Source organism: Pocillopora damicornis, chromosome 3, assembly GCF_964200805.1.
Source record: "Pocillopora damicornis chromosome 3, jaPocDami1.2, whole genome shotgun sequence".
Classification (NCBI taxonomy): domain Eukaryota; kingdom Metazoa; phylum Cnidaria; class Anthozoa; order Scleractinia; family Pocilloporidae; genus Pocillopora; species Pocillopora damicornis.
In genome coordinates, this window is record NC_142672.1 from 21548484 (window position 1) to 21566907 (window position 18424).

At 38.3% G+C, this 18424-nt stretch overlaps 2 protein-coding genes across 9 annotated transcripts in view; one reads left to right on the plus strand and one right to left on the minus strand.

The window, feature by feature from the left end:
* The first annotated feature begins 49 nt into the window (after positions 1 to 49).
* Positions 50 to 17168, plus strand: LOC113664809 (uncharacterized). Of its 3 annotated transcripts, XM_089200844.1 has the most exons (22): positions 136 to 247; positions 670 to 764; positions 1806 to 1914; positions 2803 to 2869; positions 3257 to 3346; positions 3725 to 3787; positions 4341 to 4412; positions 5241 to 5357; positions 5820 to 5900; positions 7195 to 7350; positions 7869 to 7949; positions 8890 to 8960; positions 9545 to 9656; positions 10054 to 10285; positions 11082 to 11173; positions 11638 to 11800; positions 12702 to 12736; positions 12906 to 12964; positions 13409 to 13460; positions 14015 to 14062; positions 14894 to 14980; positions 15764 to 17168. In XM_089200844.1, the coding sequence occupies exons 3-22, from the start codon at positions 1901 to 1903 to the stop codon at positions 15878 to 15880; spliced, it is 1809 nt and encodes a 602-aa protein (XP_089056970.1). In that variant the 5' UTR covers positions 136 to 247; positions 670 to 764; positions 1806 to 1900; the 3' UTR covers positions 15881 to 17168. The 3 variants fall into 3 exon arrangements, with proteins under 3 accessions (XP_027036231.2, XP_089056971.1, XP_089056970.1); XM_027180430.2 differs by lacking the exon at positions 670 to 764 and having other exon boundaries at positions 50 to 247; XM_089200845.1 differs by lacking the exons at positions 670 to 764; positions 2803 to 2869 and having other exon boundaries at positions 57 to 247.
* Positions 17169 to 17998: 830 nt separating this feature from the next.
* The window catches only part of LOC113664811 (uncharacterized), a 9799-nt gene continuing 9373 nt past the window's right edge, over positions 17999 to 18424 (minus strand). For all 6 annotated transcript variants that reach the window (XM_089200852.1, XM_089200849.1, XM_089200850.1 and 3 more), the window contains one exon: positions 17999 to 18424. This exon is cut by the window's right edge and continues 125 nt beyond it. The gene's annotated coding sequence lies outside the window, so the exon portion shown is untranslated.

Sequence of the window (18424 nt, forward strand, 5' to 3'; positions counted from 1 at the left end):
GTCAAGATCTCCAAATATAGATTGAAATGAGCGGAAATGAAGATAGAATACTCGTTCTATCGGAAGCCAGTCAACAAATGTTTTTGGGAAGCGATAAGGAGCGTGGAGTGTGAATTGTGTGCCTCTCTTGTTTTGGGATAAAATATGTCTTCGGCTCGAGAAGCACGCTTGAGAGATCTACCTCATCCCAATTTAAATGATGTTCTTAAATCCAACACTTACAGCGCCATCAAACTCCTCAAAACAGGTAAACGCAAGTACAATTGTCTGCATGTGTACTACACCTAATATTCGCCTGACTTGTTGTGGTTATATGCGCATTGTTCACCTTTCTTTATGACATTTTGAGCATATCCTTACACTAAAAAAATCCTAAATGTAACGTTGTCATCCTCGTGTAGGGATTCCAATGAGTTATAACGACGAGATTCTGCTAATGATACCTATGTGCTAATATAGAAAATTCATGCGAGAATTCTTAATATGAAATTTTTAAACCTTGACCGCATTATTTTGTTATTGTCTGAGACATTCTAAATATAGTGATTTTTCATTCATTATTCATTTATTCCTACAATACTATGCAAAAACTAAAATTATTTTAATTAGTTCACCGGTGAGTTGCTAGTTTAAACTATGGAGACTTGTAACGTTTTTAACATCATACAGTTTTCAGGTTGTTAAACCAAATGAATACCTCAACCTATATCAGACATTGTTTGAAGTGTTCAATACCACGGTGGTTGCCTTCTTAGGAAAACGCTGTTAGTATTAGATAATTAGAAAAAATGTTATAAATCCTTAACGTAACCATTTACGGAAAGATTTCCGCAAAACCCAATACTTTCGCAAACAAAATTGTTTTGCAATTCTATTATCCAGTACGCATGATCAATTAATTATGGGGTTGTGCGGAAATCTTGCCTGTTTAATTCATAACTAAAAGATTTAATGAAACAAAGTTAAATTCTCTTATAATTTTAGGTTTAAGCTTATTTTTTGCACAATAATATAATGTTCACAAACTAAATGAGTTTGTGCTGCTGTAATGACCTCAGCAAACTACCAAATTGTTTCATCAAAACCTATGTTTTTGCAGTCATCACCCTAAAATTTAGGGAAACGTATGATTTTAGCCGAGAGAACCAAAGAAGTCTGTAAAATTGATGTGACATACATTAAAAGATGTGAACACAGCAGTGTGATTTGACTGAAGGAGGTTACCTGTGCTTCAACTTAAAAAAAAAACTGACACTGTGTTAGTTATAATCATAGATAAAAAGATTAAACTCATATACTATGTTTTGAGACAGCTGATTAGAATCTGATAGTCACATGATGATCATAGCATTGTATTTTCTTCAATTTGTTGACAAAAGTTTGCTAAGAAACAATAATATTTTGATAAATGAAGAAAATAAGCATCCTATAGTTTGTCAAACCTTAGTGTGTTCATGAAGGATAATTGGTGGAGAAATGTTAGCTCTTGAGGTTGGAGGAGATGTCATACAAAAATAATTTTGTTATCAGAGTAAGTCAAGGATTATTTTAAGAGACATTGACACAGCTGGCAACTGCATTTCACTTAGCACAATGTCATACAGCTGGAGGTGATTTTTTTGTACAACATCCTTCTCTAATCTTCCTATGCAAGTACAATTGTACTTGCTCAGTGGCTATAAGCCTACTGACTAGCAAAATTTCAAGCCAACCTTTTTGCACATGTTGTCATCTGCTTTGATTGCATGACTTGATAAAGAATGGCTGTTCGATTCATTGCTAATTTTCCAACATTCTTTTCTCAGTTGGTGAATTTACCCACAAGGTGGCTTCTCTTAAAGAGCAGTTAGGAAACCAACTCCTTTCTCTTGTGGAATCTTTCCGCAAGAAGAACTCAGAAATGAAGAAAGACAGGTCTGTATTTCATAAGAATCCAATCAAAAAAAGCAAAAAACAACATGTTGACATTGAAAGCTCAACCCTTTACACCCTAACATCAGTATCGATATTCTCAATACTGCTCTCATACATTTCCTGAGGTGATGACAAGGAGAATTTGTTTAACAATCAAGAGCTTCCTTAGTTAGTGATTATTTCCTTTATTCTCATGACCATAATGTGTCATTCTGGGGTGATATTGTAAGGAGAAATTAGATGCTGGTCACCCCTAGGGGTTAAAGGGTTAAGCAAGATGGATGGTTTTTCCAGTTTTAATTTATCTGATAAATATCTGGAAAGTGTTTTGTTTTCTATATGCATATCACTGATTTTTGTAAGTTTAGAACTGCAGGATTTCCATGATTTTGGAAAAGGTTATCCTTTGCCTGTTCCAAGTACTAGTAACAATAGAATCCTTGAAACTTTCTAAATAAAGCAGAAAACATTTTTTGATGACAACAAGTTTGAGTTTAATTGCTCTGCCTGATGGTAAGGAACTAGATCTAGATTAGGGAAACTTCGTTCTAAAAAGTGCATGCATGATGCAGACACAGTCAAGTGTACATGCATGTATACAAACAGCATTCTTTGTTTATGTATAGTTCATCTTTGCATGCATTTAAAAAGTATCTGCATGCATGCAATCTGGAGCTGCATGCATGCATGGGTGAATTGCATTTCCAGACAGCATGAATGGCTTGAACTTAGGGGGAACAGGATATGGGAGTTAAAACAAGTTTCAGTTTGAGTGAGTCATCTGTTATGCATCTAAACATTGTGGTCCCGTTTGATACACAGAATATGATGTTATATGTGACCATGTATTACTAAATATCTTTTTTTTAAATTTGTAATATCTCTCAGATCAGCTTTAAGCAGTGCTTTCAGCTGCTGGGAAACACTGCTTGGGGAATATGAAAAACAAGCACAGGTTATTCCAATTTTTTTGCTTTAAAAATTAGTCATGAATTTTTTTGAAAAGATGTGTAGTTTAAAAGAATACCAGTCATATTTGCAATGAAAACCTTTTCAGGATTTTTTTAACGCATGTCTTTTTGCGGTTTTATTTATAGTACATTAAAATTTACAATTTAGTGTTTCATATATGATTAAGGTTAGTAAAGTCCTGAAAATAGTGACCCTCCAAAAGTTCCAGTTACCAAAGGAAACAGCAGAGTTATACTGTAGAAACTTTGTGGTACACATGTGAATGAAAGGTGAAAATCATTAAATAATTGTGGTTATGACATACACATTATGCAAATGGAACCCAACCTAAGAGAATGACAGGTTACCATACATGTTTTTATTTTCTCAGGATATGTTAAAGATATCATCCAATCTAGTGCGACAGGTGAATACTCCAGCATTTGAAGAGGTTATCAAGAAGAAAGCAGCCACCAAAAAGGTGTGTGATACCTATCTGTACATTATTTTACTGCATGAGCTACCTAGGAGAGCACTATCACAACTCTCTGAAGGAAGCTTTTCAAATGAAAAATTGATTAACCCTGAAACTCCCATGAATGACCATAAGACTGAAAATCTCCTAACAATATCAATATGATATCAAGCAGACAAGCCAAAAAATGGAGATAAATATCAATTACGGGATTAGTCGTTGATCCATTGCCAAATTCTCTGAACAAATATGCTAAGAATAGTGTGTATAAATTGTAAGGAGAATTAATATTTAAACTAAATGATGACTTGAGATTGATAATTACAAAATGTTTTATTTGGGACTAATGGTAACTGTTGATGACTTATCCTTATTGTTTTTCAGATATTTTCCTTTAGAGATAATGGTGAAAGTCAGATTGAAAAGGCAGATGAAGCATTACAAAAGGTGATGAAAGATAACTAACAAATTTTTAAAAAGTGAGTGCTTATCTAGCACCAGGTAGCCTCATTTTGTGTAGAGTGGAGCAACAGAAGGATTTGACTTCCTCTTTACATTGATATTTGACTGATCGTCTAGCAATGCATTTAAATGGTTCATAGGTATCATCGGAGTTTCAAATTTAATCCCAGAAGTGCAAGATTAACATACAACTTCTCCCTTTCATATCCACACATTATTATGAAAACAGGTTAAGGGAATAATCACACTAATAAGGTGGAAGTTGTTCTCTTGATCCATCACCAAATTCTCGCAACTTATTTGCAAGGAGATGTGTAGCAGCTAATGGGGAGAATCAACAAGGGTTACAAGTTAAAAGGTTAAATATATAGTTAGGTGAAAGACTAAAGGTGGTGGGGCACTTTTTTTTTCTTGCTTCTTGTTATTAAAGTGTTCTGTGATCCTTTACCACTGAACATTCACTTGAAAGCAGGGAATCTTTTGGTCAAATAAAGTAATTTACTGCATCATCAAATCCTTACTTTTTTTCTTTACTCAGCGCCACAAGGAATATTCAGAAGCTTGTGCTAAACTTGCAAAGTTGCAAAGCGCAGGTGCAGAAGCTGCCAAGGTATTGCATTATCTTGTAGAGTTTTTCATTAAATTTTTTCTGCATGTATGGCGTGAATAAGGAGTTTTGCAACCACATTTTGTTTTAGATTCCAGTTGTATTCTTTGTCAACTTTATCCCAGGAATCTATCACAATTTGTCTGACAGGGTAATTTGGTGCTATCAACTGAGCTGATAACATAAATTGGCCACTGTGAAGAGTCTCAACGCTGATGTGTTGAGTGTTCACCCTTCATCAGAGTGAATGGTGACTTTGACTACCATTAATGCCTAATTAATGACTAATGCCTGAAACCAAATTACCCTGTCATACACTCCCACTGATGCAGCACCACAGTTTCTTTAGAAACTTAATTACCCCCTTATACAATTGTCTGACAGTTTTCTAGCTAAATAGATGTGCACTTCTGGGAAGAACCTTAGGACTAGCAGCAGTACATGTTTACATGTGTTGCTTGACACAACAGTGGGACATATGACTTAGTTAAGACTGGTGACCCCTGATCAAAGAGAAACGGACTTGTAATGTGTAGGAAGGACAAAGCGCCAAACTTTTGCAATAGCATCTACTAAAATTAGTACAAGGCTTCAACCAAAACCTGTTCCAGGTTTTCAGTCGAAAGAGATACGCAAAGGAACAGGCAACAAACAGCAATATGGTTGAGGTAACCTGGACCTCTTGATTTAGAGATCAGCATGCATAGCTTACACTAAACCCATTCATGGCCATTTTGCCCTCCTGTCCTTTCTTCTATAGGGATTAGACTAATTTTTTTATTATTATTTTTAAACTTAGAAAGTTTCTGAAAGATTTTTGTCAATTTGTAGCAAGAACATGTTCAGACATTGTGCCACAATACCCACAATGCCTATGTACTTCAGCTAAATTGTGTCAACAATATGAATGGAGTGTTCTATTCTACAACACTTCCTCAAATTCTGGATGTAAGTATTGCTAAATTTTGAATGAAATTCTTTCCAAAATGTGCTGACAAGATGATAAGATAATTTGATATTATAACCTGAGTTGATGATTGAAATTGACCATCATTGGGAGTTACCTAAGCTGATTTGTGCAACAGTCTTTGCCAGAAAGGAGGGGCTGCCCGTGGTCTATCAGTGGTTTGGTCAGTCTGTCAATATTTCAAAGTCAGTTGTTCAAAGTCAATTCAAAGTCAATATTTCAAAGTCAATATTTTAAAGTCAATATTTCAAAATCCATAGTTCAAAGTCAGTATTTTAAAATCAATATTTCAAAGGGTCTGTTGGTGCATTAAGTCAAGTTGTGAGTTGTAAATGAAATTCCTAATTTTGTCAGTATATCATGAAGTCTCTTTTTTGCAGAGGATGTTAAGTAGTTGTTTTTTAATTAAACTCATTTTTACTCTCTCACCCTTTGTCCTATAGGACCTACAAGATGTTCATGAAGATGTTTCAGAATCCTTGAGGGTGGCTTTGAGTGACTGTTCAAAGATTGAGAAAGAAAATGTAATTTTAACATGTTTTGTTGACATAGTCATAACCATTTCCCCCCCTTTAATTAGCATGTAATGGATGACTTCATTAATATCTCTATATATTATTACCAATAAAATAGTTTAAATTAATTTTACTAGTATAGAAAGGTTAAGTTCAATTTTTTTTTATAGCAGCAGCTCCTCGACCCTCTCCTACTCTCTTTCTGATAATGTATGAATTAATTTAAAGCTTTAACCTCCCCTTTCCTCCACACACCCCCCCACCCCTCCCCCACCCAGGGCAACCTCTTGGGCATTCAACTTTTGAAGATTGGCTCACTCAAATTCCTGCCCCTCTCTGGGCCAAAATTGCATTTAAATGCCACAGCTAATAGTGAATGATTCTTTGTATGATCATCAAATTTTGTGGAATTTAGCAAAGTCATGTTCTAGTTTTTGTTGTTATTGTTGGTTCTGTTGCTTATAGGCATCATTCTATGATGTGAAAATTGTCTTTCTAAGCCATTCACTCAGAAGTGTTAAATTGATTGTTGCATGAGTTCCTTTAGTTATGTATAGGTCCATCTGTATGCAAGAAAAAGTCATAGAAAGTTTATCACTACTCACCTTTGTTAGAGCCTCTCTTATAATTATAAGCCTCTCTACATGTGAGACACCCTCCAAAAAATTTACTCTTATCAATGTATTTTGCATGTTCCCCCCTCCCCTCCCCTCCCCTTCCAAACTCACCTTACTTGTGACAGAGTTTAAGTATCAAGAGCTAAGTGGCTCACACTGCTCTCTTCTTTCCACCCCTTGCAGTAGTCAGGAGGGACTTGTTTTCTCTTCTACTTCGAGGGGCAAAAAGAAGAGAGGCCTTGGCAACAAGACTGATACTGCTAGAGCTCATCATGCTTTTTTCAGCATAGGGTACGAGGTCTATTGCAGCTGCTCCTATTGGTCAAGCAGCCAGTTCATTGTAGAGTACCCCCCAGCTTCCACTCAATTTTTTCGGTGTCACAGACAGTTTACTGGTATTCATTTATTTTCCTGAGTGGATGGAAAGCGGCACTATGAGAGTAAAGAATGTTGCCTAAAAGTTATGACACATTAGGGTTCGGGCCCAGACCCTTTGCTCTAGAGTGTGCCGTGCTGATAATTAGTCACTATGTCTTGATTGGTCATCATAGTAAAATCATTTTTGCAGAACATTCAGAAGAGTCTGAAAAAGAAGAGAGCACCGCAGTGTAATCAATCGTTGTGGAAGCAGTGATGTAGAGTGGAAGTGAGATAAAAGTTTCTTTTTTAATTTATTATTTTGCCAGATAGTTGATAGCGTGAAGAGATTGGAAAGCATACAAAGTATGTTTCAGCTCATGAATAGCAAGGCAGACATCTCAACATTTGTTCAGGCAAATGATCCTGGAGCTTACTCTTCACCAGAGAAAAATTTTCAGAAACCGGAAGATAATCAGCTATTGGTAAGTGTACTCCTTAAGGAAGTTACATCAACCATAAGGTTTGAGTCTACATATATAGATAGCTGGTCTGTTCCCATTCCTGTCAACTGGCCTACGTTTTTTGTTTTGCATCTCACCCCGTTGCGTTGACTTAAATTTATTCAGCCTCAGTGGGGTGTTTTTAACATTTAAAATCCTTGACTCAAACAAGTCAGGGGGAGAACAGAAGGCCGCAAAATTTTGAAAATCACTTGAAACTTCGTCGCTGACTTCCTCATAAAAGTATTGTATATACATCTGCCTCCTTCTCTTCTGCCGGAATAAAGTGATGTCCAGTCCAGTCAAAATTGTGGTAGCCAAGTGTATACTCTCCTGACCCGTTTGAGTCAAGGTTTTTACTTTGTAAAAACACCTCACTTGGGCCAGTAAGTGTGAGGTTGATACAAAGGTGTCGTGTGAAAAATATATTTGAAGCGCAAAAACGGCATCGATATGAAAAATTGTTCAAATCGCCTGAGCCTCTTTGATTCTCCTTACAGAATGTTACAGATAACAGACTTTTTTTGGTGGATGCAACGGAACCTGTGCTGAAGAGAAAGTATATCGCACTGCAAATAAAGGTGCAATCATTTGTTGACTTAATAAGGATGCAGTATTGACCGAGCGATAGGTCATTAAAAAGGGTAGGATATTAGGAAAGTTATTTTTTCTTTCTGTGGATTTATGGACCACCACCTGTTCCTAATCCAAGAAACGCTTGTAAAGGACATCGCCAACTTTCAGAGATCATTATGGGCCATTTTCGATGAATAAAAATTCTAACGTGGCTCCGAGGCAAGGGGGAATAATACAAGAGAAATTTTGTATTAATCCCTCAACCTCGATGTGATTTCCTTTGCTTTACTCCTCCACGCTTCGGAGCCAAGTTTGAATTTTTGATATGTCCAAAATGGCTTATTAGACTGAACATTTATGGCCAAAAGCATTTCACATTTGTGAGAGGAATGGGTATATCTGAGCGGGGGAGATAGGCTCGCTAGTTTGGATAGCCAATCAGAGCACAGACCTCGCTTCCTTTTTGTCCGGTTGTAAGTGCCATCTATTTTGTAAGGTATATAATTGTTGACGTTTTGAGGAATTAGGGTTTGTGTTTTGGGGTACAGTCTAACCATTTCTTCAGGGGAAGGGAGCTTTTCTTGCCTTATGGATGGTCCAGACTCGTTAGGAAATTTAACATAGGATAGCGTATCATCTGAGGAAAGTGAAACTCGTTTGAAGATTGTATTCGGGGAGGACAGCTAAAGTGGTTGCTGAAGTGAGGGCGATCCTTACCGAAGTTGATCATTGACTTTCCAATCGTTAGTCAGCTTGTGTTACTCTTTGGAAAAAAAGATTCGTGTTTATACCCGTTTTAGCTAGTTAGGAGTTTACGGGTCTCCACTTTTTAGTGCTGTCCAGCTGCGCTGTATTGATCGGCTGGTCAATACATATCTAAGCGTGTGGAAAGCCATAGGCAAGGTTAAAATCTAATGCATCTAATTTTCATTTTTCATCCTTCAGTTACGAAACTATGATACAACGATAAAAAAGGATCAGGAGGCCGTGAAATCTATGAAAAAATTACGTGAAAGGTAACAGGAGTTTTAGGTATACTTTAGCAAGCTTATGAAATGTCCTTCTGTGAGAATGTTGATTTTGACAACCACGCAATAACTAGTGGAAAGAATTTAGTCCCTGAGTAACATGTTGAGATGCGGTCGGAAAACTGGGTCGAGTATATCAAGTCGAAGCTCATGTACACTTTTCACATCGAATGAATTGAACAATGGCACGAAAATTCTCCTGGGTGGTTCGGCTTTTCTTTTCGTTTATTAATTTTTACATCAGAAAATAATTGTAGTTGTTCAATGGGACTTTGTCAAAACAGTAGTTGGATATGATGAGTGTTACTTTTCACGATATTTCTCACTGAAGGTTTGCTAATAGCCTCCAATTCTTTTGGATTCAGTTCAGACATATCGAGCTCATTTATACACTTTGCTATAACTAGACGTTGTGCTTACGTTAGCTCTTTATTTTGTGGCAGGAAAAAAATTTATCCTGAGCTAGAAAACACTGGAGAAACTCACTCGCGTTCATTGAACTTGTTTGCTTGATTGATTCCCCATGGCACGATTTCATTATGCTATTGGTTGTTTTTAAATTTTATGAACAGCTACTCACAAAATCCATCCTATGGAAATGCGGCAGAACTTGAAGAGGATCTTTTAAGGCAAAAAAATGATCTCAGAGTGAAGGAATGGCTCTCCTGTGTTGCCGAGGAACAGGTAGGCCTGTTAATTGTAGGTCTGCAATAGCGTACATGTCAGAGGAGAGCGGGGACATCTTTCATATAAGATTTTCTGGTCAGTTTGTGCATAACCATGGAATCAGTCGTGAACCTGTAGACGTGTGAGAGTATTCTCCGCTCGCTTTTACCTCTTACCTCTTACCTATCCCCTCCAGCATTTCTCCAGGTTTTCCTTGAATATAGTTGGTTGAGAGGATCGCGCAAGTTTTTAGGCCAATCAAAGAGTGAATAAAAGCAGAAAAGCAAAACCAAAGCAATATGGGATTGCTTTCGATACTCATTTGAAAATTGATTCATTGTTTGTGAACTAATGTGCAATTGATGCTGCAGCTTGGGAGCGATTCATTCCTGAACCTCGTATCCTTTCCTCACAGACCAAACTTTTCACATCAGACGTACTTAACAAACTTCAAGTTACCGAGGATGATCTCCAAGATGACGAGGAATCCATTAGCGAAGAGGAGAGTGTTTCAGGACCGGTGGACAAGCGGCAGAGTGTGATCAGCTCGAAAGGGAAAAAAATAAGGAAAGCTGGGCAGCATCAGTTTGAGGATCACACTTTCAAGAAACCGAAATTCTGTTTTTACTGCAAAAGTCTCATAAAGGGTAATTAAACTTTTCCTTTGTGTTGAATGAACTGTAGAAGACTTGCCCAGGGGACCAGTCTTTATTACCACCCGTGGGGGGGGGTGTGTGGGGGGGAGGATATTTGGGGGGATCGCATGGTTTTCAGGGGAAATAGAGTGGGGGGGGGGTAAGGTTTGAAGGATTTTGGGGGGATCACATGGTTTTAGGGGGGACAGAAGGGGATCAGTCGTCTCTAACAACGGGTAAAAGGGTGACTATAGAAAGTTGACTGCCAATCGAGGTGGATCATTAGAATACTAACGAGCGTTATGGGGGAATCAACTAAATTTTATTGCGACACAAGCAGTTTCATGGAAAGCACGTTGGACTCAGTATTGGTAGAGGTTTGAGTTTTTGCCGTAGCTGGGGTCACTGTGCTGTGTGCTTATGTAAGATTCTCAACTCACACAGGGCCTCCCTTTACCCAGGAATATGAACGGGGAACACGAAACTGTCAGCTCAGGCGAATCTTAAAAAAAAAAAAAACTTTCGGGGCTACCAGCTTTGGACTAGCATAAACCATGTAGCGGGAGGGTTGGTGAGGTCTATTCTGTTAAGCTATTTCTTGCTAAGGATAGGGATTGACACTTTTGTGAACCTGCTGAGGTGGACTGTGGTACAATACAAAAATGGCCTGTTCAGAGATAACGTGTTGAATCATCGTCTGTGAAGGGCTTGGTATTGGAGTTACAGTTGAGTTAACTTAGCCTTTGTCCCTTTACTATCGTAGTTCTTAATATGTAATCCTCATAGAGAGGTATTCTTTTGTTGCCAGGATTGATTAAGCAGGGTGCACGATGTAAAGTTTGTAAGATGAGTGTCCACCACAAGTGTCGCGACAATGTGCCTTACTGTCCGGGTGACAGGGTGAGTGTCATGTCTATGTTTCTTATAGAGAATATTTATCATGGGAGGTCTTAACCCTTTAACTCCCAAGATCTTATAGTTAATTCTCTTCTTTGGCAGCTACACATTTCCTTGTAAATTAGTTACGAGAATTTGGTGTCATATTATGAAAACAACATCTACCTGATAAGTTTGAGTATCCTCATTACTGCTTTGCTGGATAATGGATGGATATTAGAAAGAGAAGTTAGATTCCAATCACTTCTGGGAGTTAAAGGGTTAAACATCACTCATTAGCCTATTAGTAGTTTTCCCAACCTGGTGAGGCTTACGCGCTTTTGTCATTAATCACAGGGGAGAAACTCGGTTTGTTACTTTCTGCGCGGACGTCGAACTGGACAAATGGTCCTGCTTTTCTTTACGCTGTGAGCTGCAAGCAATGATTTACTGTAACTTGGTTTTTTTTTTTTTGGTATCTGTTGCAGTCTAGCAAAGGACAGTCGATGCGCATTTCACGCAATCAACAGGAAGATGATTCAGATGATCCCGTGTACAGTGATGTGGATGACGTCCCCACCCCTCCCCCACACAGGAGAGCATTGGGTCCAACTTCATCATTACCTGCTTACAGGGGAGACGACTTCTACGGTACAAAATGCATCGTTTAACTGGATTTCTGTTAACGTGTAGTTGTTTTTTGACCCAGAGACATTTTGTTTTGTATTACATGAAAGTTTTTTGTGATTTTTGTGTTTACTTATGAAGGCGGTTAAATTGGTGGAAGCATCCTACAGTACAAGCGTCTTATTAGGACGTGTTACAAGGTTGCGATCGTTTATTCGACCGGCTATGTTTGATTTAGAGTTAGAGCGGAGGTGGAGGGGGAGGGGGGAGGGGGGAGGGGGGAGGGAGCAGGCCCCTCGCCTCCCTTCTCTTACCTTTTAACCGTCGCTCACCCCCTTAGTACACATTTCTTTCTCTCCCCAGCCTTTCGCTGTCGTAAAAATCTAAAATGGTAGCTGCAATTTTCACCAAAAAAACTGAGCTCTCGCTTGCCAAAATTACGTCTGGTCTGCAGGCTACGATCTAAGCGATAACTCGAGGCGCAGTGACTTGATTTTAATTAAGTACACACAGTACGGTTTGTCGTTAAGACCTGGGCAGCCAGTTATCGCCTTGTGGGTCCTAAGAATTAGTCGTTACCAGACGATAACAGAACCACCAGGAGGCATCAGCTATATTTGGTATGCGCGCCTAAATGTGTGGGAGGTGGCGATCCAGGGTTGGTGTTGCTGTGCACGTGTTTTGATCCGGGAGAGGAATGGGTTGAGCTGGTATGAAATGGAAAGGATCTTTGTCGTATTGATATAAAGTACGGAGCGAGAATTTTGGTCTCACCGAGGTAGTCTCAGTTGTTAAGGGGAAAAATTCAATAATTTTGCCCGTTGAGGTCTTTTTAAGTTTGTAGGCGGAAATAAATTCATCGTTAGCTCTTCCACAAAATTTTTAGATACCTGATTCGGGAATTTTCTCGAATTCTTGTTTTCAGATGACGTGGAGGGGATGATTTCTCCATCGAGATCGGTGAGATTTTTGTTTTTCTTCGTTTTACAACAAACTGATGTTGTTTGGTTGAAGACTGTGGGATGAAGATGTGATAATAAGTCTGTTATGACTTCGAGCATTCTCTCACCGTAAGATGAGGTGGAAGTTGTAGTTTCCAATTTATTTAGTTAGTTTTTTCAATTTTCAGAAGTGTTGTGTTGCTCTTTACGATTTCGACGGGGAGAATGATGGAGATCTGAAATTAAGGTGAGAATATGGGTTTCCTCATTGGGTAAGATTTCCGCACAGTCCCACACTTCATAATGCATACAAATCTTGCATAAAGAAAAATAGTGGCCAAAAACAACAGATTGCTTTCGAAATGGGGCTTTGTTTTACAATAGTGTAGGGCTATGCAGTAATCTACCCACTTATTGCAAAGGCTTCAGTCTAAAAGTACCATGCATTTGCCAGCGATTTCAGCTTGAACCCTCTGAAATTTGACTCGCTCTCAGCGTGTGGCTTCGTTGCTCAGTTGTTAGAGGCGCCCAACAATTGTCTGGGAGGCCTGGGTTCGAATCTCGTCCAAGCATAAATTTTTTCAGGTTTTTTTTTTTTGCAATGGCTTAAAATTGCAGTCCACCTGTGAGGATTGTTTCTTTTCTTAAATATTGTTCTGCGATTAATCTACACCTCGTTTCCTTGTTCCAGTGCCGGTGATAAAGTTCAAGTCATAAACAGTGCTGATGAAAACTGGTGGGAAGTAAGTAACGATTGTTTACGGTTCTCGATTGCCCAACTTCTAAAATACGGAAAGTTTGGAAACACTCAAGGGACTAGACTCTTAGCTACCGTTTGAGAAGAGATATGTAGCTTGCACAGCTGGTGATCTTGTGAGATTAGATTGAAGGCGGAAACACGAAAATCAGCTGCAAACTAAGCAGCGCGTAGGGTCGTCATTTTTAAAATATTACGAAAGATGGTATGTTTTGAACTCACTTGTCGAGGAAATAAAGATGTTATTCGTTATTTCAGGAGTGTAGGACAAGGACAAAAAAGCTGTGACCCTCAAGACGAATCGACTTTCGGTTCCGATGCGTCAGCTAGTGAACAGGAGTGATTTTTTTGGCGTTCGCCCTTTGTTCTTTCAAAGAGTTTGCCTCCACTCTCTTGAAAAACGCAGAAAAAATTAGGCCTGTTCAGCCTTACGTGAAACCGAGGAGTCACTGGGCAATCTGTAAAGCATGAACAATGAACTGCTTTTTTCGATGCCTCAAAATGTTGTGTCGCTTAAACAATTTTTGTTGTTGTTACTAGGGCAAAAGTAAAGGAAAAACAGGGTTCTTCCCTGCTTCATACGTACAGGTAGAATTAATAATTATTCCATAATCGTGCATTGGATATGAGATGGCAAATAACCAACGAGGCGCGTAGCGCTAAGTTGGTTTTAAACGATCTCTTATCCAACGAGCGAATGGAAAAATTGTTTTATTAAATTTCATCAAATACTAAACGTTTGAATACTTTCAGCAAAAATTTTTCAGCTTGAGCACGTCGCAATGCATTTCTAGATAAGGTGACTTGAAGTATTAGCTGATAACCGGCGGAGTTGGCGGAACCAATCAGAGCACTAGAAATGCAATATTCGGAGTTGAAAATATAGCAAAGTCATAAATACCGAGTATATACGCTCAATCCAATGCGTTAATTTGGTTATTAATTAAGTGGACATTATTGCATTTTGTTTCAATAGCTACCGTGTTTTCTCAATCAGACGCCCCCGGCGCATTTATAAGGCTGGCGTGTAGTCTCATCTCTCATCAATCGTTGTTTTCTAGTCCTCTTCAAAGCTGTAATGTGTCCTGCTGTTGCGTAAACTTGTTTCGAAATCTCTCTATGGTAATTTTTTTTTTAAATTCTCATCGGAGACGTCAAGTGTGTTGCCTGAAGTGAGGAAAGTACTCGTTTGGACTGTGCAATTTTCGAGCCACTTTTTTTTTATTTCTCGATTTAACGTCTCCAGCTTAGTTATATTGCTGGCGTGTAATCTCATCTCTTATCAATCTTTGTTGTCTAGTCTTCTTTGTAGCTGTCATGTGTCCTACTGTTAGCATAATTGTTTTGAAATCTCTCTTTGGTAATTTTTTTTTACATTTCAAGGCCTAACGGATTTTCTTGGCTCTGACTTCATTGTAGGTAATTTCTGCTACTGATGTCATTCTTCGATGCCTGTTTAATTTCACTGGTCAAGAAGGAGACGAGTTGACAATTCAGGCAAATCAGGTCAGCGGTGTTCTGTATATTTTAGCGTGCACTCGTCAATCGAGATGAACAAGGGCATGGAGGCCGCGGTTATTGTCAATGGTCTCTGAACAAGTGCGCATCTACCCCATCCCTAACCCAACACCAGTCAACCGAGAACAAGTTAGGGTTATTTGCAATCGCTCTGACGAAGGGCTAACGCTTTAAACGTCAGATTTATAACTCTATACGGAGGCCATTTAACGATATCAACTCAGTTGATAATACTAAATTACCTTGTTATACTCTCCCAGCGACGCAGCACTACAGTTTCTTTAGATACTTAACCCTCTTTTTTCATTCGGGTTGATATTAGGTTAGGGAAGGGGTAGGTGCACAGTTTGCTCAGATACCGACATTTATCTGAGGTCACCTACCTTTGGCCTTTGAGTACCAAATATTTCTTTTTGAAGTGCGTGTTTTAAAGACCTTATACGCAGTTCCATGAATCTATTTTCTTTAGAAAAGTTTAGTAGTCACAGAGATGTCTTTAAGCCTCCAAACACTGGCTCCCTAGTGGTTGTTTACAATTCGGAAACAACCTTTTCGAGTCTGGTCCGTTTTGCGACCTTTACTGAAACGTTCCCTTAGCTAAAAACAAAGCTAAAAACAAACGGACATCTTGTACTCAAAGAGAATACTCGGTTTAAGAAAGAAGTTGTTTTGGGACTTTCCCGATGGTAGCAGTCGATAGGTTGTTCGTTTGTAATTTCAATTAACTAAAGTTGGACTTTTTTTCTGATTGAATTATTTTTCTTATCACAGATAGTTGTTCAGATCAGAGACGAAGGCAATGGATGGATCTTTGGGAGAACTGGCTCGGTAGAAGGGGCCTTTCCAGCGACATACGTTGAAAAAGTTACTAATAATGGTCCTGATTAGTGTTTATCTGCGTTAGAACGGACCTAGCCGTGTTAGCAGAAAACTTTGTCTCAGTATCCTATTCCTCCCTCTCTCGAGTTCAGAAGAAAGAACTCTGGGTACTTGGTTGGTTTCAAATGGTAAATATGTGGTACAAGCGACAAGCAGTGGTCTTGTAATTCATTTTGTCGCCATAGAGTGAATTGTCATGTCTCCATTTTAATTATTGGATGTGGAATGAAACTTGGATCCTCAGAATGGTCCAAAATAATAGCTCATAAACAGAGAAATTAAAAGGTTAAATGAAAAAGAGAAGAAGAATTGCTAGTAGGGAAGGGTTAAATATTTTTCTTCCCAAGAAACCCTCCTCTCTCAGAGTCTTTTTCTCGGGGACTTACTTAAGTAAGGTATTAGTTACAATTTCCAAACTTTTAACGGAGTCCATGTTTGAAATAATATTATCAAGGTACTGAAGTGACAACTTGCCGCGCTTTTTGTACTGTCGAGTGGTGTGTGTGTATATATATATATATATATATATATATATATATATATATATATATATATGAACAATTTCCATTTTATTTCATTCCTTTTGAAATCTCTGGCGGTCGTTTCAATCTGATTGGCCCTCAGCAGTGTGCTTTACTCACGAATCGCACTTTTCCCCCCTAAATCGCATCTTCTTCCCAGTCAGTGAGGATGCAACAACAAAACAGAACAACCAATTAGATTTCCAGGCGTGTTAACAGTAACAAAGCAAATCGTAGGAAACTTAAAGGCAAAGAAACCAGTATGTGGCCAATTTTGCAACTTTTAAAATACTTGTACTGGTTAAAATCCTCTTACTGGGCGATTGAATTTTGTGATTTCAAAATGGATGTTAAACAGTGGTAATTGAACTAAGTGAAATTTTGGTCTGATTTCGAAACAAACTTGCGCTGCGCGCTCGTTCGAGTGGGAAATCACGCGTATGACTTGAGCTTGCTTAGTTCAATTATTATTTTATATTATTTTTCCTGAACCACTTGAGAATTTTAACGCAAACGCTTTGCAATGCTACGAGATGAACAGCGGTTAAGGACAATGCTTCCAACCTAAGTGTCTAAGCGCCCAAAATCGCAATAATTGAATATTGGCACAAACCAGACGTAAAATTTGAGTGGTTTGACCAATTGGGACCATAAATTTATTTTAATGGTGTACATTGTGGGAAATTCTTCTCAGTTGTAGGGTCCAATGAGATGAATTAATTGAACATATTTATATTTTACTGTTATGAAATAAAATGTTTTCGGTAATCACTCAGGTTAAAGTTTCGTCTTTCGTTGGAGTATCAGGGTTTCTTTGGTTCCTTGATAAGGTGGGTTTAAATTGAGTTCCAATGAGAATACCCCGGTGCTCTGTAGCCGGCGAGTTGGCCTTCGTCATTAATAGCATTTCTCCACGAGTGTTTCGTCGCCCGCGGAAAAGTACCAGGCCTTGAGCAACCGAATCAGCAAGAGGTCTGCAAGAGGTCTAGCACTTTGTACCAGACCCCCGGTAAACCTTGGCCTACCTAACCCAGTGGGGGCATTGAAGATGAAAGGGAGGTTCTTAAGAAATCTTTGAAGTTCCAAAGCCCTTCACACAACTCTTAACCAAAGAATGCATTCCTTTTGGAGGGAAAATTCACCCTACAACCCTGACCAGTAAACATATTCTCCATATTTTTTCTACATTTTCAGTGGAACTGAGAAGGAGAATTTGTTCAACACTTGAGAGTGACTCAAGTTGGAGATAATTTCCTTTGTACTTTTGTCACTAATATCTAATTCAGCTGTTGCTCTAAAGGGTTAACCCTTTCACTCCCACAAATGACCAAGACAGAATTTCTCCTTACCATATCAATACAATATCAAGCAAGTAGGTGATGAGGACAGACAAGAATATAAATTATGGGTTTCTTAGTTGATCCAATACCAAATTCTCTGAACTAACATAATAAGAACTGTAAGGCAGATAGTAAGGAGAACTACTAATTAGATCTTGGGAGTGAAAGGCTTAAAGGGTTTAGAGGGAGGCCCCAGGAACTTCTCACTTTATAAATTCAACAATTGCAGAAAAGTGATTCAAAAGTAAAACAATTGATCACTAATATATGTTTTCACCTTTAATTCATCATCTTTTAAATTCATTATTTATAATCAATATCAAGCATCAAATCACTTCAGTCTTCTTGTACAACCCCAACATCCTGCAGTTCATCTTTCCGTTACGTGATGCTTTGGAACATGTATCTCACATTGTAAGTAAAAAAAAGTACAAAAAGCAACTAATTCCAAATTAAATCAGTGTATGCCTAAAACAAACACCATTCACATCTTTACGTAATGTTTTCACGCTTTGTAAACTTGATTTACTAAAAGTCTATACTATGCACATGCCTAAACATCATATCAAAGGTTTCTTGAACATTTTTTTTAAGTCATAGGACATTAACTAACGAATATTACTTCATAAACTTTAACCTATTGTTACCACACTATGCACATGTTGAAACATCATATCAAAGGTTTCTCAAAC

Coding starts and splice junctions, on each gene's coding strand:
- LOC113664809 (XM_027180430.2), top strand. CDS start 145: ATGTCTTCGGCTCGAGAAGCACGCTTGAGAGATCTACCTCATCCCAAT. Junction 2,870..3,256: donor AATATGAAAAACAAGCACAG/GTTATTCCAATT, acceptor TTATTTTCTCAG/GATATGTTAAAGATATCATC. Junction 13,461..14,014: donor CTGATGAAAACTGGTGGGAA/GTAAGTAACGAT, acceptor TGTTGTTACTAG/GGCAAAAGTAAAGGAAAAAC.